This window comes from Barbatula barbatula, assembly GCF_947034865.1.
Source record: "Barbatula barbatula genome assembly, chromosome: 11".
In the NCBI taxonomy this organism is placed as follows: Eukaryota; Metazoa; Chordata; class Actinopteri; order Cypriniformes; family Nemacheilidae; genus Barbatula; species Barbatula barbatula.
Genome location: NC_136774.1, coordinates 5773870 through 5792171, shown reverse-complemented (window position 1 = coordinate 5792171; position 18302 = coordinate 5773870). Strand labels below are relative to the sequence as shown.

At 41.1% G+C, this 18302-nt stretch overlaps 1 protein-coding gene and 1 long non-coding RNA gene across 5 annotated transcripts; one reads left to right on the top strand and one right to left on the bottom strand.

Moving 5' to 3' along the window:
- Positions 1–116: 116 nt before the first annotated feature.
- On the bottom strand, positions 117–2512 carry LOC306900972. Its single transcript, XR_013787348.1, has 4 exons — positions 2291–2512; positions 2008–2089; positions 1300–1417; positions 117–1018 (listed from the first exon to the last, which is right to left on the bottom strand). It is a non-coding gene; the product is annotated as an uncharacterized lncRNA (long non-coding RNA).
- Positions 2513–3419: 907 nt separating this feature from the next.
- On the top strand, positions 3420–16975 carry kansl3 (KAT8 regulatory NSL complex subunit 3). 4 transcript variants are annotated; one of them, XM_079467061.1, is made up of 22 exons: positions 3455–3652; positions 4186–4473; positions 4608–4778; positions 5464–5554; positions 5669–5854; positions 6161–6292; positions 9284–9400; positions 9518–9616; positions 9888–9959; positions 10062–10136; positions 10323–10480; positions 10552–10615; positions 10788–10949; positions 11326–11482; positions 12703–12780; positions 13127–13306; positions 13457–13532; positions 13758–13885; positions 13975–14063; positions 14168–14375; positions 15243–15355; positions 16204–16975. In XM_079467061.1, the coding sequence occupies exons 2-22, from the start codon at positions 4259–4261 to the stop codon at positions 16204–16206; spliced, it is 2574 nt and encodes an 857-aa protein (XP_079323187.1). In that variant the 5' UTR covers positions 3455–3652; positions 4186–4258; the 3' UTR covers positions 16207–16975. The 4 variants fall into 4 exon arrangements, with proteins under 4 accessions (XP_079323189.1, XP_079323187.1, XP_079323188.1 ...); XM_079467062.1 differs by lacking the exon at positions 12703–12780; XM_079467064.1 differs by lacking the exons at positions 3455–3652; positions 4186–4473 and having other exon boundaries at positions 4639–4778; positions 5695–5854.
- Positions 16976–18302: the final 1327 nt, after the last annotated feature.

Below are 18302 nucleotides of genomic sequence, written 5' to 3'. Positions count from 1 at the left end.
GATACACTCGACTGTAAAACTAGTAAGCAATTTTAACCCTTCTGCTGTCATCAGCATGTATTGCAATAAATGAACATGAAAATGGTTACTAATGTTGTGTGCAAAATAAAGTTGAAATGTCTATTTTATCTGTTGTTTTGTAATATGCATTGTTGGCTTGGTTTGATTATCAGATTTTCCAATGATTCAAATACTTTGGCTAAATATGGATGTCAGTTATTATTTGTCTGGGGTGGAAAAAATGGAACAATGTATAACAGGCTCAAAATAACCTCAATATAATCCGAATTTAAATCAACAGATTTCAAATAACTAAAGGTGTCTTTAATATTTTCTCTTCCATTGACAGCAGTTTGCCTTACGCAGCTGATTAACATTTTTTCCAGTCTTTATCCCTTTACCTGGAGATGAATATGTGAAATACACACACGAATTTCTTTGGCGCAGGAGTAAAAAGACTTGAACCTTTTTGATATGATTTGATATTTTGTGGGTAAATGATGTATGTTCTGATACCTATGAATAGCCTACCTGATGCCTGTTGATGGGTTTGCGTTTAATTTGAGCGATTCTACTTGTCGATTCTGATTTTAAGGGGAATTGACACTATACAAGTGTCTGTTCATAGTCGTCATCAATATGAGTAGAAGGGAGACAGTGTGCTTTGATGATCTAATACAACATTAGTAATGTAAAGAAAAAGAAATGGAAACCAGACAATAAATGTGTGTGGTGCCGTGCGGCAGAGTTGGTGCGTCTTTTACAACGCATAGTTCACACTAGACAATGTAAAGTAGGCCTAATGGCGCAGCCTAGTCTGAAAATCAATATTACTTGATCATAATAATACTATTACTCATGATCACAAATCTTTTTTTTGCTCAGTGGAAATCACTTCCCAACAGCAGAATATTGACATACAATATTACGGTCCTCTGTATGAAACACCTCAAATGTACATTTGTTGTAGTCGTACTTCACGATGCAGCCTTCGGTCTTGACATGCGCCGTATGCATCCTATGACGAAAAGCAAACACTGTTTTAGAATCAAAAGTAAATTCGTATACAAACACACAATTGCATAAATAATTCCACTCAATGTTGATTTTTGCGATTTAGTGATAAGATGGCATGAAATTAATTTATTTGCACTCCTCACTTGACTTTGTCGGGTTAGTGAACCTTGGTTTGTGGGAGCTGCTATTTTCTCAGTATGTAAATATTGCTTAAGCCTACTTACAGTAAACTATTGTTTTTCCAAGTCCAGAACCAATGCAATGCGAATAAGAATGTCTTACGTGTCACAGCATCCCATTCCACGAGTGGAGCATGTACATTGGACACATCCTCCATTTGTCCAAGTAGTTCCCAATGCATGCTTGGATTTATCAAATCCATCAACACAATATTTTCCCCCTGTTTTAATAAAATAAAAATGAGCTTTCTATTAAACATAATTTCCTTCTTTCTAAAAACACAGAACAGCATTCAAAACCCATTTTACCCCCATGACATATTTAAAGCGATAGGCCACCCCAAAAAGAAAAATTCCGTCATGAATTACTCGCCATTTAGTTGTTCCAAACCTGTATACATTTCTTAGATAATAAATCCAAAGATATTAAGAAGAATGTAGAATGTTGGCAACTGAGATTTCAGGGGTAGTCAAAAAACAGTCAAAGGTTTGTTTTCCTAAATTCTTTAAAATATCTTACTTTGTGTTTAACAGAACAAAGAAATAAAATGTTTTTCTACTATGGTAGTCAATGGTACCCCATAAATCTCCGTTCTAAACATTCTCCCAAATATCTTTCTTTTCAACCAAACAAAAAAATGTACGCAGGTTTGAAACAACTGGGTGACAGAATCTTCATTACTTGGCGGACTTTCCCTTTAAGAGTGTAACAGAAAAGTGGCAATATTCCTGTTTACATTACAGAGAAAATTCATGGATTCAAATTGAATAGAAATATATGAATTAATCATATGAAATTTTTTATTTTTACCTGGTTTTGGAAGAGCAAAATAGCAGGCAGAATCACTTACAGTAACAAGGACACAAAAGATCAAACTCAGAGCCAGTAATGCCTGTAAAGGGAAAATGACTATAAATAAGTCAATAGTTATGCTTATTGCTTACATATGTGTATACTTCATTTCAATTGGCCAAGCATCCAGTGGTCTAAGACGCAGAAGAGAACAAATAGTCACGCAGTCAATACTGCTAAACATGCTCGTTCTGTGTGCTCCAACAAATCTTCCACTCGCACATTTAATAATTCAACTTACCATTCTTGCAAACATAAAGATGCTGAGCTACAATGTTTTCAAGAAGAGAAGCAGAACAGCTGACGTGGGCTCACTGATATGCGTCATGTGTGCACATGTCCTTTTGAACATTCAAGCTGATTCCAGTTGTTTGTTTACCGATAACTTCAACCAATCACGGCCCTTTGTACAGTTCAGTGAGCCTTCAAGGCTGTCTCCTCTTCAACTGTTGGCTTGATCGATAGGATATCTAATGTGCTTTTGCTCTTTTAAAATCTACTTCACAACATGCATTGTCAAAAGCCTCATACAGATATATTAAATTGAGAATATAGATTATCTTCGACTTCTAGGTCCCTATATGATCCTTAAGAACGGGATGTTCTGCAAACTTCATTACTCTCTGGTTCTTCTAAGCATTGTTGCTTTTCTCTTGACTTTATTTACACATACGACTGGGAAGTAGTCCAAATGTAATCACACTACATGACTTTAATATTGTGACACTTAGATCAGGTTACTAATCACATGTTTTATGAAGTAAGTGAGATCATACATAATAGCCACGGTCCAGTTGCCTAAAGTTGTGCCCTAAATTTCTCTACATCTCGCTCCGTCAGGGCAGGGGCGGACGAGGAAGCAAATTCGGCCATGGATTATTCGGCCCACACCAGCCCTCCACCAATCCACTCCATCTATCAGCTGTGGCCCAACAAGAACCTCCAGTCCGGGTTTCTCTCAGCCCATGTAGTCCTCCGCTGCAAAGGCACCAATGCATATCCAGTCCAGGTTTTCCATGTATCGGCTGTGGCCCAACAGGAAACTCCAGTCCGGGCTTCTCTCAGCCCCTTTAGTCCTCCTCTGCAAAGGCCCCCACACACATCCAGTCCGGGTTTTCCATCTATCCGCTGTGGCCCAACAGGAAACTCCAGTCCGGGCTTCTCTCAGCCCATGTAGTCCTCCGCTGCAAAGGCCCCCATACACATCCAGTCCAGGTTTTCCATGTATCCGCTGTGGCCCAACAGGAAACTCCAGTCCGGGCTTCTCTCAGCCCATGTAGTCCGCTGCAAAGGCACCCATGCTCATCCAGTCCGGGTTTTCCATCTATCCGCTGTGGCCCAACAGGAAACTCCAGTCCGGGCTTCTCTCAGCCCCTGTATTCCTCCGCAGATCCAGTCCATGTTTCCCATGTATCCGCTGTCTGTGGCGCGGCAGGAAAACAATGCGACAGTAGGCTATATTATAAGAACATGTATAATAGTGACGATTGTCTATCCTGAGTACAGATTCAGCTTTCGCGTGGACCGGGATTCTTCAATCAGTTATTTCTTAACATTCAGAAGATTGTTCTATGGACAGAAATGACATGAAGGGCGCTTGATAGTGAGTATTGTTGAACGAGTTAGCCTGCGAGCTAAGAGCCTGCTAGCTAGCGTTAGCGACTACCCTGCTTCCCCAATAGCTGCTTTTTTGTAGGCCAAGCCACGCAGGATATAAGTGATGTTTAAATACATTCTTGTGTGTAAAGTTTAAATGGCACACCGCCTTAAAAACAGCGTATGAGGTCCTTAAACACTTGCAGCCTCACGACTCGCGCCACTCCCCAGTTCAGCTCACAATGTATCCCGTAAAACAAACGATACATGGAGTAAAGTGAACGAGTGCCACGCCGACAGCACACCTCCCTATGTTGTGCATTTAGAAATTCAATTTGAACCCAGTTATCTGCCTAGTGTCTACCATGGCATCCTATTGGCTGATGTGATCAGATGTGCCTGTCATGTCCCCTCACGAGTCCCCTCACAGTCACTGCTTCTTCTTCATGGTGTCACTTAGTTTATGTGTAACTCTGATGTCATAAACTGAATTGTATTCAGTTGCAATCTTTATGTTCAAGTATTGTTGTTGAATTTCAGGTTACATGTTCGCGGTACAAACGTCCCCTGTTTCTGGGAACTCTGCGGCGCCTTTGTGGGCCTATAGGGGATCATGCTCCGTCCCAGTGGAGAGCGAGATTTCCAGACGTCGGCTAGAAGGATGGGAACGTCCCTGCTGTTCCAGCTGTCAGTCCACGAGCGAGAGTTGGATCTGGTGTTCCTGGACCACAGCTATGCCAAACCCTGGAATGCCCACCCAGACGCCAGCAGCGCGCGGCCCACCCGCATGCTGTTTGTCACCCCTCGACGGCAGACTGAGCCCTCAGCGTGAGTGATGCGTTCTGTTATGCAGGAATATCATTAGCTCTTTTTGATCCTGATTTCAACAGTTCTTGCATGTTAGATCCGCTTGTATCTCATACTCGATATCTCTGTCTGGGTGTGCGTTTTGCCCTCTACAGCGATTCAGACATTTCCATTGACGTGGAGACGGTCACACCAACTCCAATGCCTCTGTACGATGATCAGAAAGCTCGCAGTGTGATGAATGAGTGCGAGCGTCACGTTCTGTTTGCCCGAACAGTCGCTGATGGACCACTTCCTCCCGACGACTGGGAGGAACACATCAACAAGTAAGAGAACCCTGCTGTTGTTAGGTACAAGATCACAGACGTTTGTATGAAAGTGTGCAGCTTAACTTATTGACAGTTCTTTTTTTCTGTAGCACGAGGTCGAATTTTGTATTGTAGTTGCTTGAAATTTGTAGTTTTTGTTACCACGCACCAAGTTTTTAAAGGGATACTTTACTAGTAAATCAAAATGTCCCCATGTTTTACGCACCCTCAAGGCATCGGATTTATAATACCATGTATCATTTTACTTCCGATCGGTAGAATGGGAGTGAATGGGTGTTGACTTTTTGAAGCTCCAAAAAGCGCATCCATCGATCAAAGAACTGCTCGACACGCTGCCGTGGTCTAAACAAAGGTCTTACGTTAATAGCGCTGTCAATATGGATATTTCTCTTAAACGAACGCATTGATTCGCTTCAGAAGACCTTTGTTAAGACCACGGAGCCGTGTCGAGCAGTTCTTTGATCTATGGATGCACTTTTTCGAGCTTCAAAAAAACAACACCCATAACCGGTATTATAACTCCGACTGCATTATTCTTCAAGAAGAAAGCCATATTCAGTTCGGATGCCTTGAGGCCGAGTAACACGATTTTTATTCGCTAGTAAAGTAATAAGGTTTTGTTTTCGCACGCTTGCTGTTGGGTCTCTAATTGGCGATAGCACTATTCTTGAATCTGTTTTAGGGTCGGCTGGTCTTTGGCTCAGAACAAGCTCTTCAACAAAGTATTGAAGGCTCTACATGCAGAGAGACTCAGCAGAATGGCCAATGATGCTGTAAGTAAATGGGTTGAAACACTGGTTTATAAGTGCTGCTTTGTAGGCTGGCCGGCCGAATAAGGTGTATTAGGGGGAAAGTCATTCAAGTTTGGTGGTCATCTCTCTCCCCAGGCTTGTAATGAGCCTGTCTTGCGCAGGACAGCTGTGGATAAATGTGCTCGGAAGGTACGTCACGCTCTGGCCAGCGTCAACTGGGACATAAAACTCACTCACTGGCTTCATAACACAATGGTGGAATCGCTGAGTCTTTCCATGCTGGCTGCTTACCTGGATGTGCTGCAGACACTCAAAAGCAAGGTGAGTGAATGTGAACTCATTCTGTCAAACCTCTCCCATTGTATTCAATTCGAGGTGGGAATAACTGTTGCATGACACTTTTATTTAATAATAAACAGCATATTTTACATATACATTCTTGTTTTAAGGATGGAGTAACATTAACGTATAAGGAAGAACAATGAACTACTTACACCCTACAGTTTTTGATCCATTGATTTGTTTGTAAATGTGAATTATTTCAAAGTTTCATGGGGTTGTTAATTCAGCCGGAACACAAGTCAACGACAATGTTTTTATTCTACTTTAATTGACCTGCTCTCTTAGGTGCCGTCACTCATTGACAGGATGTTGCTGTCGTCTTCAGTGAAAACAGGAGCGGCAGGTGCTGAGGCGCTTTCTCTGCTCCTCAAACGTCCCTGGGACCCTGCCGTGGGTGTACTGTCACACAACAAACCCGTACGTACATCACTGTCATGGTTGAATGTTTTTAGCATGGTAGCAGGACTTTGAATGTGCTCAAGTTTGTCAATCTATCTACCGGATATCCGGCTTGCGGCGTTTGGCTGCGGAAAAAAGATCACATTCTTGATATCAGTCGAGTTCATTACGGCGCGTACCAATGGTATGAGAGGAACACAGCTATCACTCTCAGACAAGCAAACATTAATAGCAAATCCAAAGTAATAAAGGGGGCGGGAGGCGTCACGTCGGAGAGTAGCAGGACGGCGAGTAAGTTTATAAAGCCTGAAGTGGGGTGCAGCTTAAGACGGTTACAAATATGACACACACATTGGAGACTGACGTAAAGATCGATGTTGTGTTGTTTCAACACTCCTGCGCGTCACACACACGCGCTCATGCACACTCGTTTCAAATGAGATATGAAGGCATTAGGGCTGGGCGATAAATCGATTTTATCGATTAACTCGAATTTGACGTTTAGGGCGATTTTTTTTAATGAAAATCGGGTTTCTCTTTAACTTCTACGACCGACGCTCTCGAGTGCTCACACCAAACGCGAGTTGCGCGAATAAAACGCGCTATTCGCGAGTAGTTGGACGCTTGAACATTTTGATTTTACTCGCTTCATTCACGCGTGTAATTCGCGCCATTTGCATGTGTAATTCGCGCCATTCGTGAGTGAAATACGCATCATGGGAGGGGCTTCTGGCAAGCGGCTCGCGTCTAATTGCGACATGGATTTTGTTGAGAGGGTAGCGGCACACCCAGACACTGATCCACTTCAGTGGTGGAAGCGTCACGAACCAAACTTCCCAAGGCTCAGTAATCTGGCCAAAAAACACTTGTCTGTCCCTGCTACAAGTGCCCCATCAGATAGGCTTTTCAGTGTGGGAGAGGGCATTGTTACATGTAACTGGGCATGCCTCAAGCCAGAGGTAGTAGACAGGCTTGTCTTCCTGGCTAAAAATGTGTAAATTAAGAATGTTGAAACTAAAGTAATGGATGTAGATGTTTCATTTTGTTTACAATTTCAGGGATTCAGGAAAACTGTTTAAAGTTTTGTATGCACTTTATGAATACCACTGCTGTATGTATTTTTGTACAATCTAATTTAGTCATTTTTGCCACATTTATTTGACCAAAAAGGGACACAATTAAATTATTTTTTCATATTTTAAGTTATTTTGAAGGTGCATTGTGTCACTGTAAGTTTGAGGTTATTAGAAAACTGATAAGCTACATTTTCACTGTTTACAATGCCAGGGCCTGCCATCTCGTTTATAAGCATGTTTTAAGGCTTGTTTCCTGTTACACTTATGCCCCAATGGGAAATTTAGATTAAACTGCATAAAGGAAAATCAGAACAAAATAAAGAGTACATTTGTTTTGAGCAATTTCTTTGTCAGTTGTAGTTTGTTTTTAAATAGAAAAAATAAATCGATTAAAATCGAAAATCGGGTTTGTTGTGAAAAAATCGGAGATTTTTTTTTTAAGCCATATCGCCCAGCCCTAGAAGGCATTTAAAAAACAGGTTTGCGAGGCGATCGATTTCTAAAGCGTCTAAATATTTATATCACATTCACTTTTTTGAGAGCTCTTCCTGTTTTTGCAACTGTGATCATATTACTGTGTTGTGCATGTGACTTGTGCCCTATCACAACTTTAATACTATAAAACTAAAGATTAGAGCACAAAACAGTTTACAAGAGTGCAAAATTCCTCATAGATCTAGTCACTTCATTTTGCTCTCACAATGCCACCCTCAAGAAGACAAGTGTGAGTCTTATTTTTTATTTTTAAAAAGTTGAATTTTTATCATGATGAATTCAGTTGAATTTGATATGTTAATCTATCAGCGATTTTTCTGTATAAATACGGATATCTGTATATTTTTATGCAAAAATTTGATCGATTTTAATTTTAGACGGGATTGGGGGGGTGGGGGTTTGGGGATGTGCGCAGTCATCATACAGCCGGCCAATAGGATCTTTTCTACGCTCTCTATGTCATGCACAGGCTTTTTAATAAATGCAGAGCAGCCTCTTCATTCAGAACATAATTTTGCGAGGTATCTTTTTGGATCCAGAGAGTCTTGATTGACGCCAAGTGCTGTATGAATGATGTTGGTGCGCCATCTAGTGGATGTCTATTGCAGTCTCTTGAGGCTACAGAATTCTTAACTTTTTTTCATCTTATTAGCAATAAGATATTTGCTCAAACCATCATCCCTCTTTATTAAATATTTAGCTGACTGATAAACTAATAAACATTTGAACTGATATTTCCAAAATTGCAAGTCAGATTTGGGTAATTATAATAGTTTGTATTTGTGTCGCTAAGTGAAAAATATCCTTGTCCGTTTTTAATCATGTCACATTTAATAACTAACATTAGACTATTTTGGGGGGATTGGGGCTTGTCCTTGGCTGATCGCAGGACTGATCTATGTTTATATACACCATAATTGCATAAAACTGGTTTTCAATTCACTCTGTGATTCATACACGCATGGCATAACCTCAAAGTTTAAGAAACGTCTGTCTGAGAAGCTCAAAAACTGCACGTTATTAGTTAGTTTCAAGGGAAATCCTTTTGAAATAATGTTCTTTTTTGTTTGACAAATATCCTGAACACAAGGCAGATATTTGTAAGAATGTCAATAATCAAACAGATCTCTCATTCCCCGTTTACGGCCATATTAGGGAAAGCAAATACTATAAGAGTCATCTATTGTTTGGTTACTGACATTCTTCCAAATATCTTACTTTGTGATCAGCAGAACAAAGAAATGTATTCGGGTTCGGAACATTCTGGGGGTGAGTAAATGATGACAGAATTTGACATTGTTGGTCGACCTGTCCCTTTAAGAACATCATGCGGCACAATTGGAAAGAAACAAAAATGTAAAAAGAACACGTTTTCATGTATTTATTCCAGCAGCACAGTACTATCTTGTAATCTGTAAGTGCATGTTTATATTTTCAGAGTAAACTTCCTGGTTCCCCTTTGATCCTGATAGCTCCGTCAGGTCCGACCAACCCTGGCTTTTCTACCTCTCGACGAATGAGATTCTGGCAATCTCAGCTGTCCTGTCTCGGAAAGGTATGCGGAGTCATATGCATCTCATAGGTCAAATGTATTTCTTCCCCATTATATTCAATGAAGGCTTAAATTCTTAAGTAAATATTTATCGGAGATGTGTTTTTGTTTGTGATTCAGGTCATTCCCATTAACGTTCATGTGGGCAGTGGGGCCAACATTAGCATCGCGCAGTGTGTAGAACATATGATCGGCACAGTTAGAGGAAAGGTTATGGAGGTACAACCCAACAACACTCACCTCTTAAACTTGTAATAGTTGCATGTACACTTTACAGCAATAATATCATAAAAATATAACGTGTATCTGTTTGTCTAATCTAAGCATTCTAAAACTCATTCTGACCCATTACATGTATTTATTTAGCAGATGATTTAATTTAGAAATAAGAGGTCATTTAACATTTTGTCAATAATGTGTGCTTTATTTAATAGTGTAGCAACGAAGGATGTCTTCATGCACTCATTGGTTTGGTTGGTTTGATCTATAGGTTCACAGTCACTTTCCTCACAAACCGATCATTCTGGTGGGCTGGAGTGTGGGGGCATTGATCGCGTGTCATGTGAGTCTTTGTAAATGTAGTAAAATCAAATGAGAAAAAGTCCGATTGATCTGTGATCTGCTGGCAACGAATGAATTCACACAAATCTGTTTTTGTATCCAGGTTTCCCTAATGGAATACATGACCGCTGTTGTGTGTTTGGGTTTTCCTCTTCAGAGCGTCAGCGGGCCACGAGGGGTAAGAGTTAACTCAGTCCAGGGTCAAACCTACAACATGAACTCTATGCACTGGTTTGCATTTTTCTCATTTTGGGGAGTACGGCTGGGTATCTGTTATGTTCTGCGGGGGCAGCTTCTTTTTTCTGCATTGGGCACACTAGGTTCTGCTATGTTAATATTAATGTTTTGTTATTGTCTGTTGCAGGATGTTGATGATCCACTGTTGGACATGAAGACTCCAGTTCTGTTTGTAGTCGGTCAGAACTCGCTACAGTGCAGTCCTGAAAACATGGAGGAGTTTAGGGAAAGGATTCGGGCGGACAACAGCATGGTAGTTGTCGGAGGGGCCGATGACAACCTGAGGTTTGTGTGCGTTCACGTTTTTATTTAGGAACACGAAGGCTTTAGTGTTCACATGTGTGTTTTGTTTATAGGATCAACTCAACAAAGATGAAGACAGAGGGACTGACCCAGACCATGGTGGATCGCTGCATTCAGGTCCGTATTTCTTCGAAGATTTTCTTAAAGTAACTTGGATAAAGTCGTGTTGTGATGAAGAGGTGGCTAGGAAATGCGAATTGTAAAAACGATTAGTACTAAGTTGATGTTCTGTTAATTGTATTGATTCTTTTGCGATATCATTGGTCTAATATTTTCCGCTTCTTCACAGGACGAGATTGTGGATTTTCTGACAGGAGTTTTGACCCGTACTGAGAGCCACGGTCATGGCTCGGGTGAAACGCGCGACTTGGATGCAGAGAAGAAGAAAAAAACGCGACGTGAACTCCCCTTTGACCTTGAAAGGTCACGACCCTCTTCGCCTGCCGTGAGGGTACCTATCTCCCCTTTTGAGGGTATCGGGCCATATTACAGATCTTAAAGTAATCTCAAATTATGTGAATTTAGCACTGTTGCTTCAGAGATTAAAAGTCACACAGTATAGCATAAAAGGTCTGTTAGCATCGCTCAAGTGAAAAGTTGAGTCATTCTAATTGAGCGTTAGCAGCACATGTACAGCAATGTGGATTAAATTGACTTTTGCAACACACAAGTTGCTTCAAACTCATTTGCCACTGCCACTTGTGCATGAGCTCATTGCGCTGCTTATGTATCCACTGTGAACAGTTCTCACAAACAATTGGCCCGCATGCAATCTAGATTATGTCTTAAGTTTCAGATGTGTATTTAAAACAAAGTTTCTTGTCCAGGATTTGTCCAGTATGTGCAGCAGTCCCACAGCCAGTCCCAAACCTAAGACCGTCGGGCTGTCTCCAGCTCAGAAGTCCAGTCTCATTACTGCCACACAGCTACTGAAGACGCACATGCAGCGCTCGGGGACTGTGCTGACACACAAACAAGCACAAGGTGGGTATCCTTTTTTGTTTTCTTGTCCCAGAAACATAAGGGGGCTTACACACATGACTTAATCTTGCATGCTATTGGTAGTGTTGCGTTGGTGGTTGCTCATTCTTGAGGTTAGGGATTGTTGCGAAACAAAGTATGTTATTAAAAAGGGAAACTTTGAGATGGTGTTCTAGACAACCATTCAGGACAGCTTAAGCCGAGCTGATACTACGGGACTGTGAGAATACTTGAATTGCTGTGGCGCTCACACTACACAGCAAGGTTTCTTGTCATCCTTCATCTTCTTGTTACTGTAGCAGCACACAGACAAAGTGCGCTAACAACAAGATTTTGGTCAAGGATCAACAGCGGAAACACCTCCAAACGTCTACATAATGTTCACGCCAAACTCTAAACTCCAAGTGCTCTGCCCTTCCAAGGGAGTAGCGCATAGGAATGATGACTACTGTACTATACTGTATACACCCCTGCTAGCCTTTCAACACGCTCTATAATGTTAATGAATAGATGCCAGCTGTTCCGCAATCATTTAACGTAAACTTTCTGCGCTGTGATTGGCTGGATTAGTTGTGTCACACAATGAGTTCACTCGGCGATAATATCGAACAGTTCTGAAGATATCGTAGCGTCTGGGATAGCTTGAGACTTGTCCAGATCACGCGAGCTTCAGCGACCGGAACGAGCACGGATTTGGTCGCGATCAGGAGGTTTTGTCGCAGATCTTAGAAGGCCGTTCGGCGATAGCAAAATCCAGCCAAAAATCACGTAGTGTGAGCTTGCCATTTTATTTTCTATCAAATCTGCACGTATGCGAGCATTCATGGTTGCTGCAGCTGGATTCGCCTTTTGTCATCTACCGAGGGGCACAATGCGAATTATGTTTATGGTCTGTTACAAGAAGTGTGGTGTAAAATTTGATGTATTTTGACATTTTAAGAAATTCCTCCCACCTTCCTTTCTGTCACATCGTATAACCAATTGGCTTTCAGTTGTATACGGTTGCGCACCATCTGTTTTTGAAAGCAACAATCTTTGTTGAACCCCTGACTTCACTCGCATTTGAGCCTGATGGAGTTTTCTCCATTAAACCCACATGAACCACTTTGGAATGTGCAGTCACATCCTCCTTACGGACCCCATCCAGCAGTAATGTTGTGTGTGATTCCTTTCTTTCCTTCTTCTCTCTCTCTCCCTCCATCTTTGTCTTCCGTTTGATACAGCTCAGTTTGCTGCTTTTATGAAACAAAATATGCTGGTGAGGAAAAGCATTCCTCCTGGCAGCCCCTCGTGTCTCTTTGGTGAGTATCTTTCCTTCTCTTTGTTGTTCTATCTGCGTCTCTTCTTACCCTTCTCTTCTCTCTGTCCTTGTCTGTTTAGTCTCGGTGGATGTCTCTCTCTATAAACGTTTCACCGGTTCGCGTTTGCTAAAGTGAATGCTTGAAATGCTTCCTAAAATCCCTGTCGCGTAAGAACACAATTTCTATTAGATGGCACCTTAAATTGTGAGAGGGTTCAGAACCGCTGCATGTTTGTGATTTCAGTGAGTATTGGCAGCAAAGATTTCTTGGAAAAACGGCTTTAGGTGTTTAGTATCAGACTGTTGGAGACTTTGGGTCCATGACCATTTAAGTTTGTGTGTTTCAGTGCCTGTACCCGGTGACCAGGTGGAGGGTTTAGACAGAGACGACCTCAGGCTCCACCTAAAGAGGAGACAGACACCCACCCCCACACCTGCCAAAGCCTCCAAACGTGCCAAGATCAAAGTCACCATCGTCTCCCATGGAGATACGGCGGGGGGCACGGCTGGCTCCTCGCTTCAGGAAGGTAATGAAAAGAAAAGCCTCACCAAGTTATTTATTCAATTATAAGAAGATATTTTGTGGTCACTGCTCATCTTTAGTTACTTGTTAATGTATACTAATATAAACTTGTCACTGTGTACCTGTGGTTACAATATTATTACTTGTTTATCAGGAAAGCCCTTCGGATTGACTATGGGCCAGACGGTATCAGGGGCCAAAGAATTATCTGAGCTTCTCAGTGCACAAAGGTATTTTTTTTGGAATTACTAATTCAGAATCATTATTTAGTCACTGCAATGTGCGTTTGCTTCTTCTGACCACCAAGTGGTGCTATAACCATAGATTGTTACAAGGCCAAAGCACAATCTCTTGAGTAGCATAATATGCACATATATGTTTACGTTACATGTATCAAAATGTGGCGACCACAGCGATTCTGACTACAAGTTCGAGTGAATGTTGTGTACTTTTAGGTCAGTTGGTCTGGCAGAGCTGACTGGAGCTCTGGGGTCTAGCGAGGGGTCGTTTCACAGCCTACAAGGAAGCATCATTTCAGGTTCCTCCTCTCCCGTCCAGGCTCAGCTCCCCGCCACTACCCAAGGTACAGCTGACTTCAAATTCTGCCAGTAGTCATCTGTGAGGCCTCTTGTTTACATTCATCTGATTTTTTGTTTGCGTGTGCGTGTTCAGCTCCGTCAGCCAGTAGTCTGCTGCAGGGTCTCAGCCTCAGTCTGCAGGAGATCAACACTAAATCACCGGGCATGCCTTCCGTCACACAGGTGCCAGCCTCACAAAAATGACGCCGAAATCACACCTACTTTGTAATTTATTGAAGATCTTTTGTTACAGTAAAATGAGACGTGTTGTGTGTGTTGTTGTTAAGGTGTCAGTAGGGAAGCCCCACTGTCAGGGACAGGTGTTGAACTCTCTCAGCCCGGGGAGTGGCGCTCTATCGCGGACAGTACCGGTAGTGTCTACTGGATCCGGGGTGACCAAACCCACAGCAATCCACCAACTCCTCGCCAACAGCGGCCTGGCCAAATTCGCCAACAATCTGCCAGGACTGGCCCACGTGTCTAGTCAGAGCACGGGTACGTCCTCTTTGGCACAGATGTCACAACGCTCCAAACAGCGACGTCCTCGATGAATGGGGACACTAGTGTACCAATCAGGTCAACATTTAAATTGTAGCACAGTTGCGATAAATATCAGAAATATCTGCAAAATGCAGATGTGATAGACAAAAGATTGGACAGAAGTCAGTTTTCTGAAAGAGAAGAAAAGCATGTATATATGTACTATAAAGACAAATATTTGTTTTGGTTTTTGTATTCAAATGGGTGATCTTCTACAACAATGAGGCTTAGTCACCCGATATTTAGCTTCTTGCATATTAATGTACCTTGTTTATTAATGTACGTTGTAACTGCTGTTATCCCCAATGGGCCAACGTTAAAATTCCACATTTTGATCATTTCAGCTCCGTTAACAAATTCCTACATTATGATTCAGTTAGCTTATGTTCCATTATTTGTGTTGTTTTTGTTTATCTGTTAGTTTTGTTTACTGTTTTCATTTGTTTGACGAGAAGTGTATGTAATTCATAATATGGCTTGCTCTTTCATAAAAACATTCATTAAATTGCCAACCACAAACTGTTTTTCTTTTTGGTGTCTCATTTTTCCCCCCGTTTTATTCTTCATGTTCTCTCGACATGCATGCGTTTGGACTCTCATGTAGATGAGATTTTATCCTGTCATTACGTTCACATGTGTCTTCCGAACCATTGTGACTTCATGCCGTTGAACACAATAGAAGTTTTGAAGAATCTTCATGCTGCTCTTACACACCAAGTAAATTATGCGGGATCATCGCACGCCAGAAAAGTCTCATTTTCAATTATGGATGTTTCTTCTTGTGTGTGTGTGTTGTGTGTGTGTGTGTGTGTTCATCGGCAGGGCTGAAAGCCCCCACCACTATCACAGTGACACTGCGAGGACAGCCCAGCAGAATTCCCCCTCTCGGCCACATGGGAGCGACAGGACCTTCTCACAGCGCACCTGAAAACCAGGTGTGTGACGCCTGCACTCTCAAATCTTCACAGACTGTCTGTAATTTCACGTTAATGCTTTGTACCAGGTGCAATCCTGTGGCTTCGCAAGTCCCTTTAATGTGTTCATGACAGATTAAAAGAGCGCCTCGTGGAAGTCATTTCAGATTTCCATTAACATTGATCAGTCCATTTGTTTTGCATCCTAACTTTATACCGTCAAATAATGATGTTTACTCCCGTGTCCCACCCGCAGTGTTCCTAGTGAGAATGAGTCTCATCTGAGCGGTTGCTGTGGTAACCGTCTCATTGACCATAAAGAGAGATGAGGTGTTATTATTTGCTTAATCACCCTGAAGAGCATAATTATACGCTTGTCACTTTTGCTTTGGATCAATTAGCAACACATAATGGATTTGCCTGATTTAAGAACATATGATTGTTTTATTATAGTAACAGTTTGGTTTTTCTGACCATAGCCTTTGAGTTGAAAAAGTTCAGTCTATTTACAAAGTTTCACAGGAATTGAGTGGCGGTGTACTGAATAGGAAAGTCTCTCGCCGACATCAAAAGAAAAATGATGTTTTTTAGTTACTTTAAATTATTTTGCATTGCCATTTTATTTTAAGTACATTTACACATCTTCCTCAAAAATTCTCATAATTGAAAAGTGTCGATGTGCTTTTCATTTAGGCAAAAGTAGCCTTTCAAGGAAGGTTCATTTTCTTTCAGCTAAATGTAATGTGTAATATCAGACCATGATAGTGTGGCAAGTGTGATCCTGCTTTTATACAACAGTTCTACAGGATGTCAATGTCATTTGAATGAACACTACTACTAACACACTGCTGTGTGTTTTTGTCTTGCAGTGATCAGGACTCTTTGAACTGCATTGTGAAAAGCTGAAATGATCATCAGCTCCCGAAGCCTCAGACAAACTGAGAATCGTACACATTAAGTGTTGCCGATATGCCTTAACACCGGCAGGAGCAGCATGCATCATGGATGTTTCTTTCCCAAAAGAAAACATTTTAGTTGTTATCATTATTTTACTCCATCTTAAAATTTTATTTTGAGCCGTGTTGTATTGCAACATTTCAAGCAGACATTTTGTTCCTTATTCTTCATAAGTTCACGTTCTTCTAGTTCAAAAAGATGTTATGCCCAAACACTTGACTGGATGAAGACAATTTGTCATTCAAAATGTTTATCTCACACGACCCAAGCAGAGCCGTGGCTTTTTTTTCTCACAGCTGCAATAATGTGCCTGAGAGAACAGATCGTTCAATTGTTGAAATATTAGAAATAAATATGCATACAAATATTTGTTTCTGAGCTCTGTTTTATATTTAGGAGAACATTTCAGATGACATCATAAAGGTTATCCTGTATCTCTATAAAGCTGTTTTGGGGGAATGCAGTTGAGCAATTTCATTCAAATGTCATGATCAAAAGTTTTACCAAAGGTTTTCACCATACTAATAGCTCAGACGTAATAAAAACAGAGGTTTCACTATATTGGTAATAAATACATTCTCTTAGAATTTACATTTCAGTTTTGACTTAAACTGTCGCATCTGTAACTCTTGAATTGCCCTTTTACTAAATAAATGAACATGAACGCAGCAATTCGCTGCGGATAAACCCGTCTGATCTTTTTTGATGTAATGTAGTTGTCCATCAAATAACCGTTGCCATTAGGGATAATGGGTCTGTCCTATTAAGTCACTATTCAGTCAAATTTCTTGGATTTCTGCGTAATTATATTTATTATCAACAAAAGCTAAACCACTACCTTTTGAGAGGAGAGAGTGTTAGTTTTTATTTTTTTATTTGTCAAGTATTCACAGAAGAGGTTGTGAGAGATGTGGTTGACCGGACCATGTAGGAGGGTGTGAAAGTATGCCAGTGCAGATCCAGTGATAGTCCTGTAGGCAAACATCAGTGACTTGATTCTGATACGGGCTTCAACCGGTAGCCAGTGGAGAGAGATGAAAAGTGGCTTAGAAAAGTGGGAATTAAGGTCCGAATGCAGACTTGAATGAACTGAACTAATCAGTCAGGCTTAAGCTAAACTTTATGAAACCCATTTAAGTTCACGCGATCCTAACTTAAGTTAGTCAAGATAACAGCGCACGCAAGCATTTATTCAGCAGCCCTACAAGTCAAGCGTTGATCGATCCGCTAAAGAACAGAGAGCTGTGATTGGTGCTCTTCTTCTTATGTGTTTAACGGCAGTTGACATCCAGCGTATAGGCCCTTTTCACGTGACGTCAAGCATCTTCCGTTCTGCCGCGAAGCAGTTTACCGTTACTTCCGCTAGCGCATTCATTATGGAGTTTACTAAGTCCCTTGCACAAATACAGCTAGATGACAAGTCGACAGGATCAAAAGCTAGATAAAGGATACAAATTCTTCGATGAAGGTCTACTTATGAAGGTAGGTGTTTTGTTTTCTTTTTGCGTTTGCAGAGGTGCTAGGATAAGTACTCGAATACGTGTTCTGTCAGTCGATAACGTTACTAAATATGAATATGCCTGACACTAAACACAATAATAATCTTAACGATGTGTTGACCACTTGTATTTTCAGTCGCTGTTGTTGAATGTCTTCATTTTCTTGGTTGCAAAACGGAAGTTCTGATACGCTGCTTTGCGAAAGTTGAATGACGTAATTGTGAGAAGGGCCTATTGGTGCATTACCGCCACTTTCTGCAAAACGCGTGAAGAGGTACGACAAAGGTACGAAGGTAATACCGCTGCAAATTACCTAACCAGACGGAAAGATTGCCAAGAAATTCCATGCATGTAGTAACTATAAAGTATTATAATGTATTTATAAAGCCTATTTTAATCAAAATAAATTAACACTTGATAATGATCTTTGCTACAATTGATTCAAATAGTAAGCCAGGAAAAGGGTTATTAAAATAAATCTACATTACTTTTTTTTGTTTTTATTAAATGTA

Excerpts from the sequence above, each read along its gene's own strand:
- kansl3 (XM_079467061.1), top strand. The coding sequence starts at position 4,259 with ATGCTCCGTCCCAGTGGAGAGCGAGATTTCCAGACGTCGGCTAGAAGG. Across the intron at positions 10,950-11,325 it reads CCTCTTCGCCTGCCGTGAGG|GATTTGTCCAGTATGTGCAG; the intron begins GTACCTATCTCC and ends TTTCTTGTCCAG. Across the intron at positions 14,376-15,242 it reads CGTGTCTAGTCAGAGCACGG|GGCTGAAAGCCCCCACCACT; the intron begins GTACGTCCTCTT and ends GTTCATCGGCAG.